The following is a 26,673-nucleotide window of genomic DNA, read 5'->3' on the forward strand; positions in this document are numbered from 1 at the left end:
GAAGTTTTCTTAACATGTAAAAAGGCCAGTATGAATTAATTAAATATGTTTTTATGTGTATTTTCTCCATGAAAGTAAATAATATTAGTGATTTCTGTTCAATAAGACTCTGTTATGTTTGAATATTTTCCTGGGGGTAAATGACACATACCACTTACTGAAAATTATATAGACAAGTAACAGCTTTTTAAAAAGCTTGCCTGACTAAATCAATCAGTATATGCATGAAGAATGATAAACCTTTTGTGCAATACTTTAACTTACTTTTGTTTTTGAGCACCTTGTGTAAATGAAATCTTGATTTTGTTTAACTTTTAGAAGAATCATCTCTACATTGCAAACTAAAGAGTTGGTATTCTCATAGTATTCTGTGGGGGTTTTCTGCAAGTGGAGTGCTCTGCCCTTGGATCTAAATTGATTTCGAACTTATAAAGTCTGTCACCAATTAAATTATGCATCGTCAACATTCTAAAAGATAGATATAATTAAATAGTACACATTTTGTTGTAGTGTATTTTCTCCACTGAAGTAAACAGTAGTAATGTGTGTTTATTAATTTTTTTCTTAAAAGGAGGGGGGTAGTCTTACTATCATATATTGAGAATGAAATAACTTAACAGTAAATTCACTACTTAGACCTGTGTGGAAAGAAAAAACCCAGATTTTGCACTTCTTTCTTATTTATTGTGCGCATCTGAACAGATAGATACATGTATAATAGATTATGCATCTGGAGACCATGACTTTGTTGAAATGCGTTGTTTATCATTATTGGACTAATCCATTTATGGAATAAACCAACCGCGGGATCGAGAAACAAATTAGAAAACTCATTTCTTTAGTGTTGCATCTTCGTATACTTAAATTTTACACGATATGTTGCTTAAAAGAATGAGAGAAAACATTTATTTGTAGATAGAATTTCTGAAGCATTTGGATATACTTTAATTCCATGAAAGTTGGAACACCCATTCAAACAATAGAACAATCCAAGGAAAGCAGTGACATTTGGCGCGAAAAGAGCGATTCACCCCTTTCGTAGAATATAAATGGACTAATCCAATAGTATAGAAATGCAGAAAAAAGGATACACGGACATGTTGAAACGGTGAATCACATGAAATGATCTGTTCAGTGCAAAAGAGTAAAGGAAGTAAACACTGCAGTATTTTTCATCAGTAATATCATTCTTTTTTCTGAAAACTGTTTCTTTTAAAATGCAGGTAAAGAAATCCAATAAAAATCAGCTTGCATAAAATCTAGCTCTCAAGGTATGATCTATTAGTTTCGGATTATGAAAATATCAATCCTTATACAGCCTGACGCCGTGACGTCAGGCAATAATCTCAATATTCACACCTTAATTCAACATAATTTTCTTAAAGTCGAAAAATCATTTTGTGCTGGTGTAGAGAGAGAGTCCTTAAAATGTTAAAGTATTGGAATAACTGAAAACCTGTGCTTGGGAAACATTGCATATACTTATATCTGGAGTTTTCATGCACAAAAAATTTAGTTTGACGAGATCGGGAGTGCTCTCGTGTCACTGTTTATAAAATTAAATCAAATCAATGTTTATTTTTTTAAAATTCTTGTTTCTTTTTATATGAAGGATTCGATCATACTAACATTAGCATAATATATAATAGCGCGTGATTGAAATGTTTCTTTTTTTTTGCACCGTATTATTCTGTATTAAGAGTGTACGGTTTTTCCAATAAACGAAATATGTTCCTAATATATATTTACGAGTTGCCTTCTGTAGCTTGTTTCATGTACACACAGAAAAATATGAGATTTATTTCAGTGAGCATATGTATTTTTCTTAGTCTCGGACAAATTAAAGGTATTCTTCTGACTTTTTAACAGGATAATTATACATATTAATTTATATTTTTTACGTCTGTTATCAAGGAAAAAAACTTTTGCGTAAAAGTTATATTTTGAATGCCACATCGTCATTATTTTAAAGCTCCTAATGTATAAATGGATGCTTAATAATTACATAATTTCTAGAAATATCATGAGTGTCGGAGGAAATAGAGAAGAAATTAAAATAAAATAATAAGTGCAATTCTGTCTCTAGTCTGCATTGCTTTTTGGAAGAAAAGAGAAATAGTTAAGTAAAACAAAAAAAAACAAAAAAAAAAAAAAAAACAAAAAACGAATAGCTAAAATTTACATTTCTAAAAAATACATTTCTCAGTGTGGAATATATAAATTACTTAATTATTGTTTTCTTGATTTGATAAAAGCTGATTTTTGGACCGATTTTCCCGTTATTTCCCGACCATGACAAGGAGCATACGGTGGGTGTGACCGTTCGGCAGAGGATTCTCGCTCCTATTTGGTACCTGATCTTACCTCTGATGGTTTTGGAGTCCGTATTTGCTCTGTTCAAATTATATTGTTTGATGCATTTTAAGCTCGAATACTGTTTGTTATCTCCATATATTTCATTTGTAGATTTTCAACATATGGTCTTAATTTACACAAAATCCATGTTGAAAGCTTTGGAATTTTAGATTTATTGATTATCAAACGATGAACTGAAAAAAAAAATTAAGTAGCAGAACAAAAAGTCACTCATATTATCTAGTTAGATTAATTTATAATTGCTGAAAACATTTCTTAATTAGTTCATAAATAGATGTCTGTTAAGACAGATTCTGGCACACTTTTAAGCTACATGTACATATATTTATCTTTTTTGTTTTTCTAAATATTTATTTTTTCTACAGGATAATATTATCTGACTTCCTTGTCAAAAATTCATGTGTTTTTTTTTTTTTTTTTTATCAAATAGTAGTATCGTTTTGGAAATAATAATACTTTGCAGAAGAGCATTTTTTAGTATTGTTTGACAGCCACCATTTGCATCCTTTCTAAGTTTATGCGTTTCAAGGAATGATTCAATATATATAATCTTTAATAATATTTAATAACTAAAATATTTATTACAATGCCATGAAAAATCATTTATTTTTCATACCAAAAAATTCTTAATAAGCACTTTGGGATAACCTAGCTGTTTAACCATTTATTCACATAACATTTAGCTTTTTTTTTCAAAAAATAAAATGAAGCGTATTTACTGTTTTAAAGCATTTTCCTCACTAAATACCAATGTTTAACAAAATTAATTAAGAAATTACAGGTGAAAAAATTAATTTCAAACTTTAGTAACAGATTTAAAAAACGATTATTTTTCAAATGATAGGTAGATTACTAGATTGACGTCGTAATAGAGTGTTTTTGACATTATGATAAACTGAATCTCTTTAAGAAGGGGTAATACAATATAAATAAAAAATATTAAATAGATGCTTTTGAAATTTTTCATATGTAAACTTGTAGTATTTGTATAATTCGCTTTAAAGTGCGAAAAATTGGTACTTTCCAATATAATCCTTTAATTAGACGGTAGATTTTCCACAAGCTTTGCATGTACGTTGGCGTCAATGTAAGTTACATATGTTACATATGCTATCAAATTAAAGAGTTTCTGTATTGCAGTTATCGCACAATAAAACCCTAGGCGGCTCCCTTAAAGGACATCGTAGTTATCTTTCTCTCTTAAACAATTACAGGACACACAATGCTTTATTCAGTTTGGACATGGCAGTTATCATTTCTTTTTCGAAACAGTAGCGTTAAAAACATTTTTCTTCTCTATGTTTTTGTATGTATTATTTTTAATTAAATTTAATTTGTAATAACTAATTATAATGTCAATTGGCGAGACATTATGAATCAACCCAAGCACACGTATTTGATTGCCAGATGGCACCACAAAAACTCTTTTCTGCGAATTGGCCATAAATACAGTGTACAAAAAGATAATATTTTCTAGTCTTCCACCGTCCCATCTGAAAACAAAATTTATACCCAAGGATGTAAAAAAACCTGTATCAAAATTTATATAGTCTTCCTCTTTCTCGGATATCTAACATCATTATCTCTATACCTTTTCCTTTGTTGATATTTTGAGGTTTTATTTTGAAGGTGGACAGGTGGAGGATATAACCATTATTGGTGCCGGTATCGGGGGTACCTACACAGGATGGAGGCTCAAGAACAAAGGCCTCCGGGTAGGAATTTATGAATACTCAAATCGTGTTGGGGGCAGAATGTACACAAGAACCTTCCCAGATGCCCCCGACCTTCCGGTTGAATTAGGAGCCATGCGTTTAAGGCCAGCAGACCATCTAAGGATGATAAAAGCCGGAAGAGAACTGGGGTTAACATTCGTACATTTTGTTGAAGAAATGGGGCGGATTCCAGAGCGCACCCGCCTTTTCCTGCGTAACACGCACCTGTCTATCCCTGAGTTGGGGACGTCAAGAACCCCCTACCGACTGAGACCAGAGGAAAGAAGAGATCCTAATGAATTAGGAAGGTGGGATTTAACACTTTCCTAAAAGAAGACTCGGAAAGCCTCACATTCATTGCTATCGTATTTTAAAAACATGATCGAAACAATAAAAATAAATTTCATACACCTCTCTTTCAGTACTTTGATTTAAAGTGCAGTTTTAATGCATCTATCGTTGGAAACGTTTATTCAAACTTGTTCTAATACTGTATACAGGGTTATTTTCGCCCCGTGTTATTTTCGCCCTTTCACACTTGCAAACAATTTTGCCCCGTTTTAAATTCGCCCAGTCATAGTTTTGTTTAAGAAATTATACTGTATTATTCGAGTTCGCCCCGTTTTAAATTCGCCAAAACGAGGATAGGGCGAAAGGGGCGAAAATTAAACGGGGGCGAAAATTTTCCTGTATACAGTAATCGTTAAACGTACTTAACATGTAAACGATATAGAATGATTGAAATTGCTAAATAAATGACATTGTCAGTTTTTAAGGCACCAAATATTGATTTACGAGATTTTTTTATACATTAGTTTTTAATGGTTTACTAAGATTGGCATAAATGAATATTTTGCCACCTTTAAACTGAATTATCGACTTTTTTCCCATCAATGTTATACAAAATTAAAAGTTCATTAATAATATAAGATTGTAATGGCATTTTTTCTCACCTTGCAGGTTACTATCTGAACGGTTTACAAACTATAACGGTTCTGACCCAAATACAGAACGTTTTACTGCTGTCACTCTCAGAGATGGAGTACCTTTATATTTACAGAGGTTTGTTATGATGATTCACGTCTAAACAATAGAATAATATTTCTTTACCTTTAGAAAAAAAACCTACAAAAATCTATTAATCCTATTTTTTCACTGATAATGGATCATATCAGTTTTTGTTCCAAGGGATTTCTTATTTTTCATCACAAGGTATTTTAGCTCATCTGAGCCGAATATCATCAAGCTTTACTGATCAAATTTTGCTTGATGTACGCACATCCGTCTTAACTTTTTACAATTTCTACTTTTTATCTTCAGAACCACTGTGGTAAATTCAACCAAACTCAACTTGCAAAAACGAAGGTCGAGGTTGATGAAAAAATCCATGTTTTTGACAAACGACACATAAAGATATTTTTAAAAAGCATGATGGGAAAACATATATATATATACTGAACAAAAAAAGAAAGGTATATATCTAAAAGTGAATTTGTTTTACTTAGATTAGAAAATAAACTTTTTACAACGAAAGGTCTTATATAGGAGACTTAAGCAACAGTCAATTGTGATAAAAAGAATCCTGATCATTCAAGCATATCACCTTTAAATTCTAAGTGAGTACAATGGATAAAAGTCCGTGCTCGAGAAAATCAGACCACGTGTATCCGTATAATTCTAGGTGTAGAAAATCCTTGTCTTTAGTCGTCAAAGAAAATCAGAAATTTGGTAAAATTTCTGCGGTTTTTGAAATGCCCCGATTGTCTAAAGATAAACGTGAACGTTCCATAGGGATGCTCCAAGCAGGCATGTCCCAAAACGCTGTTGCAACGACTGTTGGAACAACTCAAAAGACAATTAGCCTTCTCTGGAGACGTTTCCAGACCACTGGATCTACTGATGACCGGCCCCGAAGTGGAAGACCTAGAGTTACCACCCTTAGGGAAGACCGTCAAATCCGTTTGCTTATCTACGAAACAGATTTTTGACTGCAGTAGATTCTGCTCACAATGCTATAGGGAGGAGGATTAGTCCTCAGACAGTGCGAAACCGACTGAAGAGTTGCGGTTTGAGAGCCCGTAGACCGTACAGAGGGACAGAACTAACAGATCGGCACAAGACCTCGAGACGGAATTGGGCACAACATCACTTGCGCTTTCGATTGCAGGACTGGTCCAAAGTACTCTTCAGTGATGAGTCCCGTTTTAGTTTGAAATTTGCCGATGGAAGAACTCGTGTCTGGAGGAGACGTGGAGAGCGTTTTGCTGGTTGCTGTGTGACGGAAGTAGACAGATTCGGGGGTGGTAGTGTAATGGTTTGGGGCGGAATTTGTGGAGGACACCGCACAAGACTTGTTGTTGTGAATGGTACGCTGACAGCTCAAAGATACAGAGATGAAATTCTCTCTCCAGTTCTGCTGCCGTATCTGCGCACCAATGGTCCTGGTATAACATTCCAGCAGGACAATGCAACAGCACACACAGCTCGAGCAACCAGAGATTTCTTGACTCAAAACAACGTGAATGTTCTAGACTGGCCCTCAAAATCTCCGGATCTCTCGCCAATTGAACATGTTTGGGATGAGTTAGGTAGGAGAGTGAGGATGCGCAGACCCCAGCCACAGAGTCTCTTGCAACTGGCGACAGCACTAGAAGAGGAGTGGATTAATATCCCGGGACACGTAATTCGACGATATGTAACCTCTATGCGTCGCAGATGTATCGCAGTGCTGCATGCAGGCGGTGGTCATACACGGTACTGACTTGTGAAATGCAATTAAAACCCCAGGGTAGATCAGAGACTTGTTATTTGCCAATGTGTGTATTAAAATGACATTTTTAAAATGAATATTGTCAGACAGTGGTATCTTGTTATTTTTACCAAATAATGTTTTGATTCTATAACTTTTAATAAATTTGAAAATAAATTATTTCTGATATACCTTTCTTTTTTTGTTCAGTATATATATATATATATATATATATATATATATAGACTTTACCATGAGTATTTTGTAAAACATCATGAAGAAGAAATGAAAGCGCTTATGTTTTACTCGTTCTCTGTGTTTTGATATAAATAAATAAATATATATATATATATATATATATATATATATATATATATATATATATATATATATATATATATATATATATATATATATATATATATATATATATATATATATATATATATATATTAGTATTGTGCTCGCTGCGTGATCGGGAGGACCTTGTTTGATTCTCATTTGCCATGCTGCATAATATGTAAATATAAGTAGTAATTGTTCCATTGCCATGCGCTCAGTACTAGAGTGAAATTCATGAAGCCTTTTTTGGTCCTTTGGGCGAGACCTTAAAATGCAAGGTTACGGTAGGCGTTGGCAAGGATCCTCAATGGCTATGATTACCAACTAAAGGTCTAAATTTGAAGCCCTTAACCGGCATACGATGACATCTTTAAGTGATGAAAAAATCTCGTATGAGACAACAACATACAATCAATCATTCAATACATGTATATCACTATATTTACATTACCCATGTATTTTGCATATAAAGTGTGTGGGAATTAAAGGCATCCAAAGGCATCCAAACGGCAATAATACGGAAACGGGATTAAACGGTTAAAGATTACGTTTTATTTTGAAGTCAAACAATTTGAATAACGCGCGTCATTCAATTTCGTTGCACACGCACCGCTGTAGTTACGAGACTATGTCTTAAAAAAATAATGATTCATTGCTTGAATATTAGCAATGTAAGGATAAACAATTGCTTGAAATTTCATATACATATAAAATACATGCATGGTTACCCTCGCGATATTAAGCCGAGGGCGAGGCTTGCCGAGCACTCCATGACGTATTCGACCCGAGCCTAAATATAGCATATATTTCAAGACAGTAACCATGTATTTTGTTTATCCTGCAAAATATATTTACATCTTACCTCCAAAATAAACTATTATCAACCCGATTTAGACACATCTCTGCGGAGGAAACTTAAAGACGCCATGGCGTTAACGTTGAAATATACGTGATGTCACAATGCTTTAGAACGTCGGAATACATACACAAGTCTTTATTTATATTAGGGCATTGGCAAAATAAAGCTTTGGTTTATTAGGTTGCCTGTTTTAGGTCAATGCAAGGGGTAGTTGCAGGATAAAGTGTATTACATGCTTTTTTCAAGTGAAATTAAGTTTATGTGTCAATGTCATAATAGAGCTCAATCCTTAAAATCTTAAAATTCATTTTCAGCTACAAAGAGGTTTTACGAAAAACTGGAATAAGTAATGAAGGATATAAGTATTTATTTGACAACTCTATAGTCAAATTTGGCTTTGGAGATGACCAAAGCATTATGAGATTTCCTCGAACAAGACGCGGATTCGAAGAGAACACAACTCCCAATGGACTTCCACGGGTGGTAACTATTCCTACAGGACTTGGTTCATATCCCATTGGGTTTCTGAGACGATTCCTGTCAAGGAACCCAAAAAGGTATTGTCAAAGATAATATTTCAGAAAAGATAAATTTTACAAACTTTAACAATAAAATATTCAATCTCATGGCTATATTCTTAAAATTAAAAATTACCCACATGAGAAAAAAAATTCCAATAACATTTACTTTACCGTTCAAAAAAATATAGCTTATTTATATAAATGAACATATGGAAATAAAGGCATTCATTCAGCTGGATTATGAAGAGTATATAGTAATAAAGTGACTTTATACTTCATTGACGAAATGACGTCAGTTTTGAACACACAAAACCAAAAGCGAACCATTGGTTGAACTTGTATATCAAACCACAGTACGATACAAGCTTAAGAATGCCAACAGAGAGGCATACCAAATTCCACTCCTCTATTATTGATTAGTTTTTCCTCTTATCAATCACAGGATGAAAGTTAAGGCATTGTTTACACTGAAAGATAACTTAATGTTTACTGAGAAGTGACTCAATGTTAACCATTATTGTTTTTGGTCAGAAAATTATCCAAAGATATAAAAGTATTCGACTTTGCACTTAAAAGTATCAGTTTGTCTTTTCAAGCCGATCATCGTACTAATCTTCATTTTAAAAATTTTAATTCTTGTTGTAGACACCGGTATCATCCAAACAGCCAACTCATTAAAATATCAAAAATAAAAAGAGGACTTTACTGATATTTAGGAGAACAAGGACAATCAATGGCACGACTATTCCTACAAATAAATACTTCACAGTTGTTACTCGTAATGTAATACTAGCTCTTCCAAAGATAGCAATACAGCGGATTCAGATGCCAAACTCCAACAATCCAGTTTTCCAGTCAGCACTCAATTCGGTGATTGATGTTCAAGCCTCAAGGATATTCCTTGTGTACGATTATCCTTGGTGGCTCAATGAGCGATACAATTTCACGTTTACGCATTCAGATCTTCCGTACCGACAGTCGTTCCATTGGGGGATATCTCGCAATGGTAAAGCAGTTTTTCTCATGTCGTATGCTGACTTTGATGATGTCACGTTCTGGAGTCATCTTCAACAAAGAGGAAACGTCATTAGCAAAAAAAATGATGATACCCGGGTAACGGACGAGGTTTTAAGACACGCACATAGTCAGATTTCCAGAGTTTACAAGATAGACTGCAGACATCTCCCTGCTCCTGTGGACGGAATGATGTTTGCTTGGGACAAGTACCCGTACAATGGAGCTTGGGTATCTTGGAAACCCGGATCAAGATGGTACGACATCAAAAACTATCTGACAACACCTTTTCCTGGAGACAATATATTCATTGTGCATGGTTACTGGGGAGCGGAATATAATGGTTGGGGAGAGAGTTCGTTGGATGCCGCAGATGACGTATTAACTCACTTTGGAGTTCCATCTTATCTTTATAACATGGGTAACAAATGAACACCCTTGTAACTTAGTTATGGAAGACAAACAAATGCAAACTGAGTGATTATCAAACGTTTTCAGGCAAGATTTTTTGAGAAAATTTGAAAAATTATTGATAATTCTTGTAACACCAATAGATAATTATAGTAATTATATTTTATAAATAACAATGCATTTATTGATGTTTTAAATCTGTATTATGAATTTCTTCCTTGACAGTGTTTTTATTTTACATACTATATTTTTCTCTCGGTAGGTAGTACTTAACGTCAAAACGTTCTCTCTTTCTTTATTTACAAGATCTTGTCTAGGCGATTAATTTAGTTGTTCAAACAATTTATTTGAAATTGTTTTATCGCATAATATTGTGAACGTGAAATATAAACGTTTATCATGTTGATAGTAGAACTGGGTCTTGTAGATATCAATAATTGGAAGACGGTATTGGGTTAGATTCTTATTTTTTCCGTGGAGATAAACTTTAAAGATTATTGAATTATAAGTTACAATGTTTGAATGTTTCAAACCCAGCCTAAAATTTAAAACACAAAATTCACTCTACTACACACACACACACACACACAAATACAATAAAAAACAAAAGCAAATCAAAATAAATAAATAAATAATCATTGGGGAAGGCTTGATTTTGAGTTATATGAGTTATGATTATATGACCAGGGTAGTACGTTTAATTAACCCTATTGACATTTCATCTGAAATTATATTTGGGTAATGTTGGATATAAGCTTGGTACACAAGGGCAGTTATCACCCATTCCCCCATCCCCAGCAAGTTAAGGCACAAAGGGGCAAAGTCTAGGGTTCACTGCTTGACTGGTAAAAGTTGACCAAAATCAACTGAAATTTTCTTGAGTAGGCTTTTTACCTATACAAATCAAATATACATGTAGTAATTTCACAGAAATTCTTGACTTTTACAATTTTAATTGATTGCATATTACTAAACGTCTTTCTAGAGAATTTTTCACTCATATGGAAACACCACCTCTTGCCGGCGGAGAGCTGCAAATTTTTCCTATACTCGGCACTCAGGGCCATTGAGCAGGTAGGGATCTCTTTCGTGCCAGCATCTACTGCGACAGGAGACCTCGGTTAATACGGTCACATCCGAAGAACCGGTCTCCATGTCCAACAGTGGGATTCGAACCCGCAACGTAAGGATCAACTCCTCACTTAGCAACTTTAGAGCAGACGCTCTAACCACTGCACCACGCAAGCGACGAATTTTTAGCGAGGATTTAATTTTAGCATTATTAGCGAGGGTGCCAAGATTGCCAAAATTGAATATCGCTAAAAATTATCGCACTCTGTTTGTAATAGCTTCTTTAGTGAGCTTTTTAAAATCACTAAAATTAGATCTCGTTAAAAATAAAATACCGAATTTTGAGGACAATTTCCACTTATACAGTATATACAGAGAAATTAAGTAAAATAGATGAAGCAGTATTGATGATTCACCTATTGGGGTAGTGTACATGTACATTAAGAATGCATTCTGTTTTTCATATATTATCTATCACCCTTTCTTTTAACCAGACATCATACATGTGAGATTGGAAATACCATTTTGACAAACAATTGCCATTTTGTAAAAAGTTAAAAATCTATGTAAAGTGTTATAAATTACATAAATGATATTTTCTTATTTTACAGGGAAAAAAGGAGACACTTTTTGTAAACATATGTTACATGTAGATATTTTTCAACAGATTTGTGTTGAACGTGGCAAATCTAATGACAAGACAGCGGAACTCTCTTCAGATTTGACTCAAAGGGATAGAATGGAGACAGTTATATCTATGCTTATGTGATTATCTCAAGATACATTGACTGAGCTATATTACAATCCCAGGATTGGTGTCTAGAATGCTTAACACAAAGAAAGTAAAACAACTAATAAAAGATGAAGTGATGCAGCTGATTTTCTTAAGAATATCCGCTCCCAGCCAAGAAGAATAACTCTAAAAATGATCATATAATCAAGAAAGACTCAAAATTAAGTTTGAAATTAATATCTTTTCGAGCAACATCTTTTATTCACGCAACTCAAGTTCTTCGTAGTCTGAAACTGGGTAAAGTTGACACGTGTTTCCCATAAAATTCTTTAAAATCTTTAGATAAAAATCGAATTTCTCCAACCTTGCTTTAATTGACAAGCTTGTTAACCATGATATAGAATTTGAAGTGATAGTTTATGTCTTCCAATGAAAACACATTTTTTTTACATTACAGGTATGTGTTATATGATGCTTGAAAAAATATAAGAACTAAAATACCATTAAAGTATACATAACAGGCATTTTTTTCCAATCCAGGATACCTATAAATGTTTACCGGCATTCTAAAATATTTCTTTTCATAAATTTACAATGAAAAATTGCATAGGTGGTGCTTTTCATTTGCATTTTCTGAAAATATATTTGAGATTCGATAATTTTCCCTCTATAGTATGATTACCGGTAGCTATAATGATGAAGATCGAAGAAATATAGGTAAATACACATTACTTTTTGAAAGCAGATAACATTATTTCAATTAACTGCCCGGGGATCGGACTGCCTTAATCATTATGGTAGTTTACCTCCCCTTCCAAAGAAGAGGTTATTGGCTTTCAACAATACAATGCAGTTATTTACATATATATACAGGTGGTATATCTAGGGTTTTCGGGATTTTTCATAATTAGGAGATCGCCGTGTCATATTTGAATAGATTAGAATGACATCTTTGGTTTTTGATAAAAATCGCTATCTATATTTAGTGTTAGACCTGTACATTTAGCTAACTACAAGATTTCATACCGACAAACAATTGGTTGTGCAAATGGTCAATTCCGCTTAAGTCAGGCTATTAGTTAGAAACTTGTACTTAATATCACTTATTTCAATATTATATTTAAGAAGGGTTCATTAGTTAGCTATTATATCAAATTAAATTGAAGATTCTATTATGAATTGATATTGGATTCATTTTTAGGCTTTGGGTCCTCGTGCATCTCAGTTCAATAATGGAAACATAAGTTTCAATAATTGGTCCACACCTTTTCAACAATGTCACATTGACTTCATCAAGCTAGATGGATGAACAAATCCTTCACAAACAGAGTCTTAACTTGGTACACCTTGCCATGGCCAATTTTGGTACATTTCATGGTTAATTAGTTATCAACCCTTTATTGCAATACTATTCATTGCTGTAACGTTTTCATATGCTGTTTTAGATCATCCTCTTTTCAGCAGCAGTATTATAGGGCATTCCTGAACAAATTATCAAACAACTGGGCAGGTGGAACCTATAGATTGTGTGTAGTAGGGTTTTGACATTCAGAGGATACTGTGCTACATGTACCCAAAATGACACTATAAGTCCTTGAGGAAAAAACCCTTTGATAATTTGATAAAAAGATTTTTTTAATTGGGTTTAAAGTCAGGGAAATAAAATTGAAGAAATTTGAATCTTTGTTTAGAGTAGATTAATATACACCTGGATGGTACATTTTGGTTTCAAGGACCTGGACATCCTGGATCATTATTGTTTCATAGTATGGAAAGTTCCTGCTTATTCCGCAAATAATAAGTCCAGATTCAATTATGTGGTCTGATATAAGTGAAATACAAGATGAATCTTGATTGCATAGAAAAACTAGCTAACAAGCGTCTCTATATTATACATGAACATTTATTAAATTTGAAATTTACAGGTCAGGTGGGTGAAAGGGAATGAAGTAAAAACTATCATATATACACCTACCGCGCTAGTGGTGTGTGAACTTGTATAGACAAGTATATTTGGGGGAATTCGGGATTTACCACGAAAGGGGACTTCTCTCATTTCTGGCTTAAAACTCTGGGTAATCTATTCTTAGTACTGGGGAAGATTTGGGGGTTACCTCAGCGGTACCTGGGGAACCAGCTCGATCTTTGTAGGTACCAAAGGCAAGTTTTGGGGCATACCCCTGGGGGTATTGTCCCCATGTTGTTGTTGTACTTCAGGGGAGGAAGGTATAGAGTTAGGGCCCAGTCAGAACTTGAATTCATTCATTTCATGTGACACTCAATCTTGTTGGTACTGGTACCAAGAGGTCTGTTCCCACCATAGTCACTTGTGGGAGCACTATCGCGCCAAGAATCTAGGGAGGTATTCCGGTAGGCAGCTAGTGGTTTCCTTGGGTTCCGCCGGGGTATTTACTTCTATGAATAAATAGATTGTGACAAATACTTGCCACAAAATCTAATAAAAGTTTTACAATAAATGTGATTAAAGTTAATATTTGTTTCTATTTATTGTATCTGGTATTCATTGTATTTATCACCATATTATGATTAATGCTTAAATACCAGTGCAAGGGCGATCACTCGTGCGTTCTTGGTTGTGGTTAAACATTATCGAGGCTATGGGTTTAAGTAGATGACACAATATAATACAACACCTAATGACCCCGATTTTCATAATCTACCGAAAAAGCTAGAAGGGCAGACATGTTGCAAAATTTCACCTTCCCAGTGCATCCTTCCCTATCTGTACAACTTTTTGCTGCTTACCTTTCTGTAATTTCAGTGACAGAAGCCTTTTGAAAGTGATTATGCATATATGTAAAACACTCTAACGGTTGGAATCATAAGCAAGGCAAGGATGTGGTCGTTATGTATATGTTGGGACCGTTTGGTGTTTGTTGGACATTTTCTTTTGAAACAAATGATCAATACTGAGTTTATTTGTGCATTTCTAAGGTGTGAGCATCTGCTCTAGAGTCGCGAAGTAAGGAGTCAATCCTTACGTCGCGGGTTGGAATCCCACTGCGGGACGTGGAGACCGGTCCTTCGGATGAGACCGTATAAACCGAGGCCCCGTGTTGCAGTAGGTGCTGGCACGAAAAAGATCCCTCACTGCTCAAAGGCCCTGAGTGCCGAGCATAGGACAAAATTTGTAGCCCTCCACCGGCAAGTGGTGGCGTCTCCATATGAGTGAAAAATTCTCGAGAGGGACGTTAAACAACATACAATCAATCAATCTAAGGTGTGATACATAATCAGTACTTCAGTGACATCGATGATCATTGATGATTATGTGTTTATGTACAATGTTACTATACAGTGTACAGTGTTACTTTTAATAAGTATCGCAAACGAGTATAGCTTGTAAATATATATTGAAATTTTCTAGGTTTGGGATAATGGTAAAGCTTCTTAAGTCACAATTTGGTATGGGGGCGGCGGGATTCGGGAATTACAGCGAATGAGGAATTCTCTTATGTCTGGTTCAAAACTCTGGGTAATCTATCCTCAGTACTCGGGAGGATTAATTTGGGGTTACCTCAGCGGTACCTGATTTTATATTTGTGGGTACCAAAGGCAATTTTTTTAGATTACGTCCGGAGTGTATTAAATGCACGGGTTACCTCAGCGGTACCCGAGGGACCAACTTTATATTTGTGGGTACCAAAGCATTTTTTTATTACGTCCGGAGTGTATAAAATGCACGGAAGCCAAGATTTGCAAAGTGTGATGTGTAAACGCTCTCGCAACATGTTTGATGGTTATATCACATAATTTGGATAAAAATCTCGAGTTCTGAATTCAAAAAAAATGAAATCGTGTGTATGTACACGTATAGCTCATTAGTAAGAAATAGAGAAAATTACTTTCGGAACATGTACACAATAGAATTTTTGTATTTTGAAATCTTTCGGTCAGCTCATAGATGGAAAAGATAAAATCAACGTCTTACAAGAATAAAAAAGTCTGAAAAGTCTATTTAATGTTAAGATTAATTAATTCAATTAAGGTCAGGGTAATTTCATATAAATATTATCCAGATTGTTTGGAAAATTTTGAATAATTATGGCATTTTACTAATGTTATTTTTTTAAAAGGAAAATGAAATCCATCAGCATTTTTGTATATGTATTATTAAAAATGCTAAATTAGCTACCTTTAAATATAGATTATTCTTTTGATATCTGCAAATATGTAAGAAAAGACAAAATATGTTTTACTTTATGCTAAAAAGAACCATATGCTAAGTAGATAGTCTTAAAGTTAAACATTAAATAAGTTTAAATTAAATGATTTTTGGGAAAAGTACAAGTACTTGTTGCTACATTAACATGTATTTGAAAAAAGACCATGTCAAATATCAACCAGTATGGAAATGCCATGTAAATTCCCATTTAATTTTTTCAATGTAGCTTATCGGTATTCTGCATTAAAAACTTCCTATTGTGCAAGATGTATGCAAAGCATTGTTTTATCAGAAAAAATGTTACGAGAAGATAATGTAGTTCTAACTGCTGAATTATGCCTTAAAATCTCAAACTTTCATAGCTTTGAAATTTGTCATTTTTGATCATCTTTAAACTGTTTATTGTCACTTAAATAAAGTACAAAAATCATCAAATGAGTTTTCAAAGGGAGGTTTTAGGGGAGTGTTAAAGATTTTCAATTATTGTACCATAAAACAAAGAATATGAAATAGGTGGAATTTTTCTTGAAAAATATAATTCTAAAAGTCTCTACAATAAATAACACATTTCATGAATTATCAAAAATAAATAATAAATGAAAAATTCTCGTTCTTTGATTTATAAAAACATTAATAATCATTCTTAATAGTTATTAAATTCAATACAATTTAAAAAAAAAAAATCAATGTGCAAGAGAAGGATATGGAAATAACGAACAGTATTCAATCTCAACGTCCATTAAACAAATATACAAAATAAGAGCAGAGCAAACACGGACCTCCGAAAAATCAGAGGTGAGATCAGGTGCCATGGAGGAGTGAGCATCCCCTGCCGACCGGTCACACCCGCCGTGTGCTCGTTGTCATAATCAGGAAATAACGGAAAAAATCCGTGGTCAATTCAGTGTATAAATAATGGACTAACAATTGGTATGAAAAACGTCCGTCAGCATTTCATTCAATGATAAATTGTATTTGTTGACAAGGTCATTGTATCGACCATAGAATTTACGAAATGATGACTTCAAACGAGACTGTTGATATTCTTGTTTCATCAACTTGCTTGTCAATAATTTACCTCGTTTAAGAAATTGTTCATACGTAGAGCATGCTCTTGCGTATCGAATCAACTGAGATATAAATACTCCGTATGCAGGTGATGAAGGTATATTGCTGCATAAGTAAGGGAAGTTGACGATAGAAAAGTTAAAGTCATCACGTTTATCATATAGCTTGGTTGTTAGATTACCATTAGTGTCTTTTTCAAGTAAAATATCCAAGTATGAAGCAGAAGTGTCGGACTCTGTGGTATCTTTTATCTCAGAAACGATCTCAGAGCTCAGAAAAACCAGTGCGTGTTATTAATAGAAACTAATAATTTTATTGGCATCTGTCCTAAAATAGAGCATACACGATCTGTGTGCACTAAAGAAGGATGTATGTATCTTACACGTTACATGTCGGAGATTAATTACTGCATTAAATCGCCAGCTATTGTAATTTGAAACTTAATTTCAATATTTAAAATTTTTCTACTGAACAACATCACTGAATTTTATAGCAAAAATCATCAATATTATTTTATTAGTAAGAGCCGTCTAAGTATCATTGATAAACCCTTCCACAATTGTTTATCTCTGTATATAGTTTTTTTTTTTTAAATAAAGTCATTTACGGTACACGCCGTCATTTCAGCTTCAGGCCCCAAGACCACAAATTAAGAACAGACTTAATTTAGAATTTTGATTTTTAATATCTTGAGTTTTAATTAAAGTATTTGCTTGAAAATTTGCAATATTGTGTAATATTTACATTCAAATATATGTCGAAAATTTTGTTTCAATATCAAGATTATTTCAAAAGTTATATAATAATTTGATTTTGACTTTAGTCTCTTCTCAATTTATAGTCCTGAGGCCAGGAATATAGATCAACATGTGTTTATAAGATGTGATGCATAATACAGCAACGAGCCTTAAGGAAATCCTAAATCATAAGATTTGACCAATATGAACTTCATAAAAACCTATGTACAATTTTAAACATTTTAATATTTAACCAATTGAAGTCCAGACTTTTTGACATCACAAATACCAGATTTTTAAAAATGGAATTCGCAAACATACGTTCTTTGTCATTGGTTATCCGCAAGTTGCTTTTGTTAATTAAAAGAAAATTCTGATTGTTCAAAAAAGTGCTTTGAAGTAACAGAGCATGAATTGACAATATCTATGTAGGTTAAGTATCAGTCACATTATCCAGCGATGGGGTATACGATGAGAAACCAATGCGTTTTTTGATGAAAATGGCGTGGTTGCCGGCCGGGCACCACTAGTGATCTGACGGTGACTGAGGCCATTTTGCGAATCGGTGGGGTCATCGGTAGGAAATAATTCATAGTTAAAATTCAGCGATGTCTCCAACGATACCTCACATCGCTCCTCATCGGCAACCCATCATTAACACATCTTTCAAGGATCGGCCGATGTATGGCCGAGCATCGTCCAATATCCGTTGAATCTGAGGTCATCGGGGGGTTGAATGGTGTTCAACAGATAACGGCCGATCATCAGTCGATGTTCGACCAAACATTGGCCTGTAGTCGACCGATGTACGAACGATGTTCACCAATGTGTGAGCGATGTAATATACATCGGCCGATTATCCTGGAGCATCGTTTTATGATTAGCAATGCATCGCTGGGCCTTTGTAAGTCCGGCCGGCAACCACGCCATTTTTATCATAAAACACATTGGTTGCCCATCGTATACCCAGCGCTGATAATGTGACTGATACTTTAAGGACTACTATTCCGATGTGTACCGATGTTTGGGCATCGTTAACACCACGGATTACCACTGATTACCACCGGTCTACGGTCACCGGCCGGGAAATGTGACCTAGGAATTAGTGAGATCGTCTTCAAACAAGGTGATGGAATTTCTAAGGACACTTATTATTTTTGCTTTCATATGACGGAAAATTTATTTAGAAACTTCAAAATCAAAAGAAAAAACTTCATTCATTTCGACATTAGGGTATATGACTGAAGTTTTGCGAATAAAAGATATTCCTTTTTAGTCTTTGTAACCGAACACAAGAAAACACTGTTTCTATTTATTTATTTAAACAGCAAGCAAACAGCAATGACGTTTGTGTCTTAAAATATACATATTACTATACCCATAAGTCAAATAGACAGGAAAATAAACACTTACATTATGAGGCATGAAAAAGAAAAGTATTACAAAAACAAATACTTATATGGACAGCACGACCACAAGCTGTTATGACATTTACAATGGTTGGGGGGGGGGGGGGGGGTAGAGAAGTACTAGTAATCTAATCGAACCTGTGTATCTTTACCCAGATCTACAACGCAGGTGGAGTTGTTTCAAAGAAATCACCAGTCGGGTGTAAGATTCCAAAAGAGTGTTCGACAAAAGCCTTTACAAAATATTAGAATACTACTGATTTGATTCAAATAATCTAATATGAAATAAATTAACAAAAATGAGTTCGATACCCACCTTTAGAGAATATATAAAATGACTTGGTCAAATTAACGTTGAGTTTATCGTTGAATTCGCAAGGAGAGTCACCATCGATTCTAGCACTGTTCAAAGTAAAAAAAAAAATAGCAACTTCTTTGTTCGATACGATGACCTTAGCGCTAACTAAAATTAAAGTTAAATTTGAAATACATGTATATGCAGATAATGAACAGTATTCAGGTTAACAAGTCCTAGAAACAATACAAATTTATCACAGAGTAATCACGGACCTCCAAAATATCAGAGGTGGGATCAGGTGCCATAGAGGAATGAGCATATCCTGGCGGTCGGTCACTCCCAAAGTGCTCCTTGACATCCAGAAATAACGGAAAAATCTATCGACAATTCAGTGTGTAAGTAATCGTCAAATAATAAGTATGAAAAACTCAGTCAGTATTTGATTTGATGATAAAATATCTTTGCTGTCATGGTCTTTGTATCGACCATAGAACTTTAGAATGCTGATATTCTTGATTCATCAACTTGTATATCAATAACTTACCTCATTTTAGAAATTGTTCATACGTAGAGCATGCTCTTGCGTATTGATTGCTGAATAAGCAAGGGAAGTTGACGATTGAAACGTTTCAAGTTCTCTCGTTCTTCAGAATTCAATTCAAATTAAATCAACTATTTAGTGACTTCTAAATAATTTCTTAATCACTGTTTTCACACAAACATGTTTATGCATTATTTTTCGTTAGCCCCATCACATAAGGACAAGGAGCACACGATGAGAGTTAAAGATCGACACAGGATGCTTTTTCCTTCATGGCACTAGATCCAAACTCTGATGTTTTTAGAGTTCAATTGTTCCTGTGCATGCTTTTAATTGTATGTTTCCGATAAACAATTGAGATTGGTTATTGATAGTTATTGTCATATTTCTTAGCCACTTTCTTCCGAAAAGAACGATTAAAAAAGAAAAAAAATATTTAAGTAACGGAAAAAATGTGCTTGCAAAAGATTGGAAATAATTATATCTTGCGTTTTAATATACAGTAAATTTGTTTGACGAGATCAGGAGTGCTAATGTGTCACTGTGTATGAAATTAAATAAATCTCTTTATTTCGTAATGATAATACATAATTTCACATGGTGTTTATATACAATATATCACTTCATATAATATAGGAAATTTATCAGTTGTCGTAATGTGCCGATGCATTCCGTATACGTCGGAAGATCTTATTTGGAAAGCTACTACATCCTGCCTCTATCCTGGTGTCTGGAGCGCGACCAAAGAGTTTTACATACAAATCTTCGATGAGCGCAGACAGTTCAGCTAAAAGTTCAATACAGAAGGTATTTATGATATCACTCTACCGGTTGTTCCGGATATCCGAAGTGATCTGGTACGAACATCTTACATGGACAAACAGGAATGGAGTCACGTGGCGGGTCAGAAACCTTATGAACATTTATATATATAAGTTTCCCTCTATACTTTAAACATCCTAAAAGTAATTGTATTCCTTGAAGATTCCTATTTGTTTCATGTACTAACAGAAACAATATGGGATTTCTTTTAGTGAGCATATGTTTTTTTCTTAGTCTCGGACAAATTAAAGGTAATCTTTCTTCTAACTATAAAACAGGTTATTAGGGCTTTTCGACTTTTGTCGAAAAGACCTATTGTTTTCGTCTTGTTTATTATTATTATTATTATTAGGGCTTTTCGACTTTTGTCGAAAAGACCTATTGTTTTCGTCTTGTTTATTATTATTATTATTATACTTAGCAATTCTTCTGCTCAGATTTTCAGGAGTACCTTTAGAAATAGGTATTTTAATTTATGACTATTAAACAGCTTGTGTCAAAATATCTTGTCATTAAAGTTTTAGATTTCCGGTCTTGTCACTTCCGGTTTCTAAGTAGGGAAAACTGAAATTTCTGAAGAGGCCAAAAACATTTTTACTTTCAGTAACTAGACTCCCAAATTTTAGATATGAATTCTAGAGACCTAACCCTATGAAAAAGTGCGCGTAGCTGATTTTTGACTACAGATACTTTTCGAGATATAAGACTTCAAACATTGAAGAAGGGGGGATGAAATTTTAAAAAGTCACAATAACGTTAGAAAAATTATTTTGAGCATAGATATATGTTAGAACTAATTAGTAGAACATATCTTGTAAGTTTCATATCAATCAGAGCAAAACTTCCGGTTTTATTGGTCTTGAAATTTGTATATGGGAGTTTCTGTGTTAAAATGAAAACAGACATGGTACATTACCTCTTAAAGTAATCAATATTTTCTTGTTATATTTTGAATACAGTATGACTCTAACACTATTCTGACTTCATTGGACTGTGAAACAAAAATTTCGGGAAATAAGGGATTTTTAGGGGCCAACATTGAAAACAGACCTTTGCCTGTAACTTTTTTGTTTCTCAATGAATTTTCAAACAGTTTTCAGATTTGAGTTCAGCATAAAGAGAACAGTTTAAAAATTATGGTCCGTGGGGTCACTTTTTGACCCCTTATAGGAGTTTTAGAGACCTGAAATATTGTATTTTTAAGCTTTTTCATAAAATGATAGTGTAAGAGTTATCTTTCTTTGTCAACCTGTTTGGAGTCTAATACGCTCTCTATGTTTCAATTTTGATATGCATATGAAGAGTACTTCCGGTTTTATGAGTACCTTAACATTGTCTATGGAGATTTCAATGTTAAATATGAAATGATACAATGTTCCATATCTGAAAAGGGAAGTAAGTAATTCTCGTGATATTTCACATGAATAATGACTTTCTCATTGTCTCGAGTTGGGAAGGTCATGGAAAGAAAAATCCCTTAAATAGAAGGGACTTTAGGGGTCAGTACAGAAAACAGTCTCTTCTCTGTAACTTTTTTATTTCTCAACCAATATCCAAACTAATTTTGGTTTTGCATTAAGCATAAAGAGTGCAGTTTAAAAATTATTGGCCGTGGGGTCACTTTTTGACCCCTTATATGAGTTTTAGTGGATTGAAAAATAGTTCATTTTCGTATGTTTTAAATATTCATGAAAGAGTTATGTTTCTTTGAGTAGACACTGGTGGACAAAGAGAATCGTTATGTTTTCAATTCACTATTGATCTGAAAAGAACTTTTGCGATATTGTATTATTTGATTTTTTTAAATGTTTAATTTAAGATTTTTCTTTTCAAGGGGTCGAAAAGCCCTCCGTTTTTGTTGAACGACAAAAATAAGGTCTAGTTATTATTATTATACTGAACACTTCTATCGTTCAGCATTTAGGGAGTACCTTTGAGAATAGGTATATTATTGTGTAACCACTAAATAGCAAATTAAAATCTCTCGTGCGTGAAACAAGAACAACTTCCGGAATAGTCACTTCCGGTTTCTACTAAAGGAAAACTGAAAATTCTTAAGAAGCCGAAAAAATTTTTAATTTTAGAGTCTAGACTCCCAAAATTGAGATATGAATTTTAGAGACATAATCCAATAAAAAAGTGCGCGTACGTAATTTTTGAACACAAATACTTTTCGAGATATAAGACTTCAAAGATTGAAGAAGGGGGGATGAAATTTTTGAAAGTCACAATTACGCTACAAAAATTATTTTGAGCATAGAAATATGTTAGAACTCATTAGTAGAACATATATTGTAAGTTTCATAGCAATCAGAACAGAACTTCCGGTTTTATGGGTCTTGAAAGTTTTATTTTTAATTGAAATTAATCGTGGAACATTATCTCTTAAAGTATTCAATATTTTCTTGTAATATTTTGTATGCAGAATGACTTTGATACTGTTGTGACATCATCAAATTATTAAATTGAAATGTTTGAAAATAGGGGATTTTTAGGGGCCAACATTGCAAACAGACCTTTGCCTATAACTTTTTTATTTCTCAATGAATTTTCAAATAGTTTTCAGATTTGACTTAAGCATACAAAGGACAATCTAAAAAATATGGTCCGTGGGGTCACTTTTTGACCCCTTATAGGAGTTTTAGAGACCTGAAAAATTGCATTTTTAAGTCTTTTAGAAAATATTTGTGAAGAGTTATCTCCCTTTGCCCACCTGTTTGGAACCTTATATGCTGTCTATGTTTCAATTTTGGTATGCATATGAAAAGTACTTCCGGTTTTATGAGTGCCTTAAATTTGCCTATGGAGATTTCTATGTTTAGTTTGAAATCACGCTAAATTAATCATGGAACATTATCTCTTAAAGTATTCAACATTTTCTTGTAATATTTTGTATGCAGAATGACTCTGAAACTGTTGTTACTTCATCAAATTATTAAACTGAAATTTTTGAAAATAGGGGATTTTTAGGGGCCAACCTTGAAAACAGACCTTTGCCTGCAACTTTTTTATTTTTCAATAAATTTTCAAATAGTTTTCAGATTTGACTTAAGCATACAAAGGACAGTCTAAAAAATATGGTCCGTGGGGTCACTTTTTGACCCCTTAAAGGAGTTTTAGAGACCTGAAATTTTGTATTTTAAAGTATTTTCAAAAATAATTGTGCAAGAGTTATCTCCCTTTGGCAATCTATTTGAAGACTAATATGCTCTCTATGTTTCAATTTTGGTATGGATATGTAGAGTACTTCCGGTTTTATAAGTACCTTAAAATTGCCTATGGAGATTTCCATGTTAAATTTGAAATCATACGATGTCCATTATTTTCAAAGGGAAGCAAGGAAGTCTCATAATATTTCACATGAAAAACTACTTTAGCATTGTCTTTCGGTGCTTAGGTCATGAAAATAAAATTTCTTAAAATAAAAGGGATTTTAGGGGTCAGTACAGAAAATAGTTTTTTGTTTATTACTTTTTTTATTTGTCCATAGATCTTCAAACTGATTTCGGTTTTGAGTTAAGCGTAACAAGGGCAATTAAAAAATAATGGTCCGTGGGGTCATTTTTTGATCCCTTATGGATGTTTTAGAGACCTGAATTTATGTATTTTTAAGTAATTTTAAAAATAAAGATGCAAGAGTTATCTCCCTTTGTCAACCTGTTTGCAGTCTAATATGCTCTCTATGTTTCAATTTTGATATGCATATAAAGAGTACTTCCGGTTTTATGAGGCCCTTAAAATTCTCTATGGAGATTTCCATGTTAAATATGAAATCATAGAATGTCCCATATATCAAAAGGGAAGCAAGCGATTCTCGTGATATTTAACATGAATAATGACTCAATCATTGTCTCCAGTTGGTAATGTCAGGGAAAGAAAAATCCCTTAAATAGAAGGGACTTTAGGGTTCAATTCAGAAAACAGCCTCTTCTCCCTATCTTTTTTTATTTTTCAAGCAATCTTTAAACTTATTTTGGTTTGGTATTAAGCAGAAAGAGTGCAGTTTAAAAAACATTACCCATGGGGTCACTTTTTGACCCCTTATATGAGTTTTAGTGGATTGAAAAAAAAAATACATTTTCATATGTTTTAAATATTGATGAAAGAGTTATTTCTCTTTGAGTAGAAAATGATGGACAAAAAGAATCGTTATGTTTTCAGGTCAGTATTTATCTTAAAAGAACTTTTGTGAAATTGAACCTTATGAGTTTTATATCATGTAAGTTTTTAAAGCTCCTGATTTTTAGGCGTCGAAAAGCCCTCCGTTTTTGTTGAACGACAAAAATAAGGTCTAGTATTTTTTTGTACTTCTGTTATCATGAAAAGACAACTATTGCATTAAAATCATATTTTGAATGGCACATCGCCATTTGAAACGCTTTTCCGCATATGGACGGTTAATAATTGCATATTTTCGAGACACATCTTGAGTATCTATGTGAAAAGAGGAAAAATAAAGATAGAAAAAAAATCAGAGCAATTCTTTCTCTAGTTTGCATTGCTTATTTGAAAAAAGATAAATAGTTAAGTAAAAATTAAACAGCTACAAAACCTGCGCACATCGCATGAAATTCACATAGTATTTCTTTCTAGGTTATATCAGTCTTCCGATTCCTCAGTGTGGAGTAGGGAGATTAATTAATTACTAATGTGTAGTAATTGTTAGGCCATTATATGTGTTTGCTCGAAATATTTCCGAATTAGTTCATTTATATATAATTCTCTGTTAAGAGAGTTTCTGTCAATTTTTAAGCTACATGTACAGTTGAATATATGTTTATTTTGTTTGTTTTTCTAAATACATGTACGAGGGATGATCAAAAAGCTCGCGAACTATCTCTATATCTGCAAAACTACAATTAGAATAAAATTTGATACAAACATACCCGTACACGACTTCTATAAATAGCATATGCTGAATTAAGTTTTGCTCCTTGTTTGTGACGTCACCATGTGAAAATGACGTCATATGTAGATCACTTGTGACAAAAAAAAATGGTTGTCTCAGTCGTTCTCGTTCAACGAACGACTGTAAAATTTATGGTATATCTTGGAAGTTCCTTTGCAGTAGCGTATAATAATTTGTACACAGTTAATTAAGACAAAAAGATTTTATAGAAATTTAATCAATGATTGGATTAATTGTTATAGTGAAGAAAGGGAGACGGTTAAAAATTATTTTTGTTCTGTCGCCCAGTGAAAGAAAGTTTTAAAAGATATGTGTTTTAAATTAAGCAATTTGCTATAAAAGACCTCAAATTTACAGTTTGAAAAATAATTGAATATCTTAATAATATAATTATTAAATACCTAAGATATCGTAAATTTAGATTTAAGACATATTAGGTATGATAAAAAGGAGGCACACATTCTCTATCCACCTTGAATAAACGTCTCTCCCGAGACAGCAGAGGATTTGGGTTTTGATGGTCGTCATGCTCATTTTAGGAAAGGATATTCTTATCCACCTATTGTGTTGACGAGATTTGACTTTTTCTAACAAGGGAACTGTGCTTGTTATAAAAATTAACTTGCATGAAAAGCAATATAAAACTCAAATTTGTGACAGAACGCTACGGAGCAGGTCATGTGACCGCCTATATTACGCGATTCGCGCATAAGCAGAACCGTGGCAGATGTACATTAAAATTGGAGACGACTAATTTAAAATATAATCAACACTGAAACCAAATATTGTTTCTTTTATGGAGGTTATTAAATTAGTTCGTGAACGTTTTTCTCACCCCCCGTATACATCTTTACCTACAGGATTATATCTGTATATTGTTTGGAATCATTGTAAAAATATTTCTATGTTTAT

At 33.5% G+C, this 26,673-nt stretch overlaps 1 protein-coding gene across 1 annotated transcript; it reads left to right on the forward strand.

Moving 5' to 3' along the window:
* Nucleotides 1–1,787: 1,787 nt before the first annotated feature.
* Nucleotides 1,788–10,080, forward strand: LOC134236273 (achacin-like). The gene is made up of 5 exons (XM_062718455.1): nt 1,788–1,846; nt 4,006–4,399; nt 5,052–5,153; nt 8,356–8,598; nt 9,402–10,080. The coding sequence occupies exons 1-5, from the start codon at nt 1,792–1,794 to the stop codon at nt 10,006–10,008; spliced, it is 1,401 nt and encodes a 466-aa protein (XP_062574439.1). The 5' UTR covers nt 1,788–1,791; the 3' UTR covers nt 10,009–10,080.
* The last annotated feature ends 16,593 nt before the right edge of the window (nt 10,081–26,673 follow it).

Source organism: Saccostrea cucullata, unplaced genomic scaffold, assembly GCF_032062105.1.
Source record: "Saccostrea cucullata isolate Sc308-1 unplaced genomic scaffold, CSIRO_AGI_Scuc_v1 ctg87, whole genome shotgun sequence".
Taxonomy (NCBI): domain Eukaryota; kingdom Metazoa; phylum Mollusca; class Bivalvia; order Ostreida; family Ostreidae; genus Saccostrea; species Saccostrea cuccullata.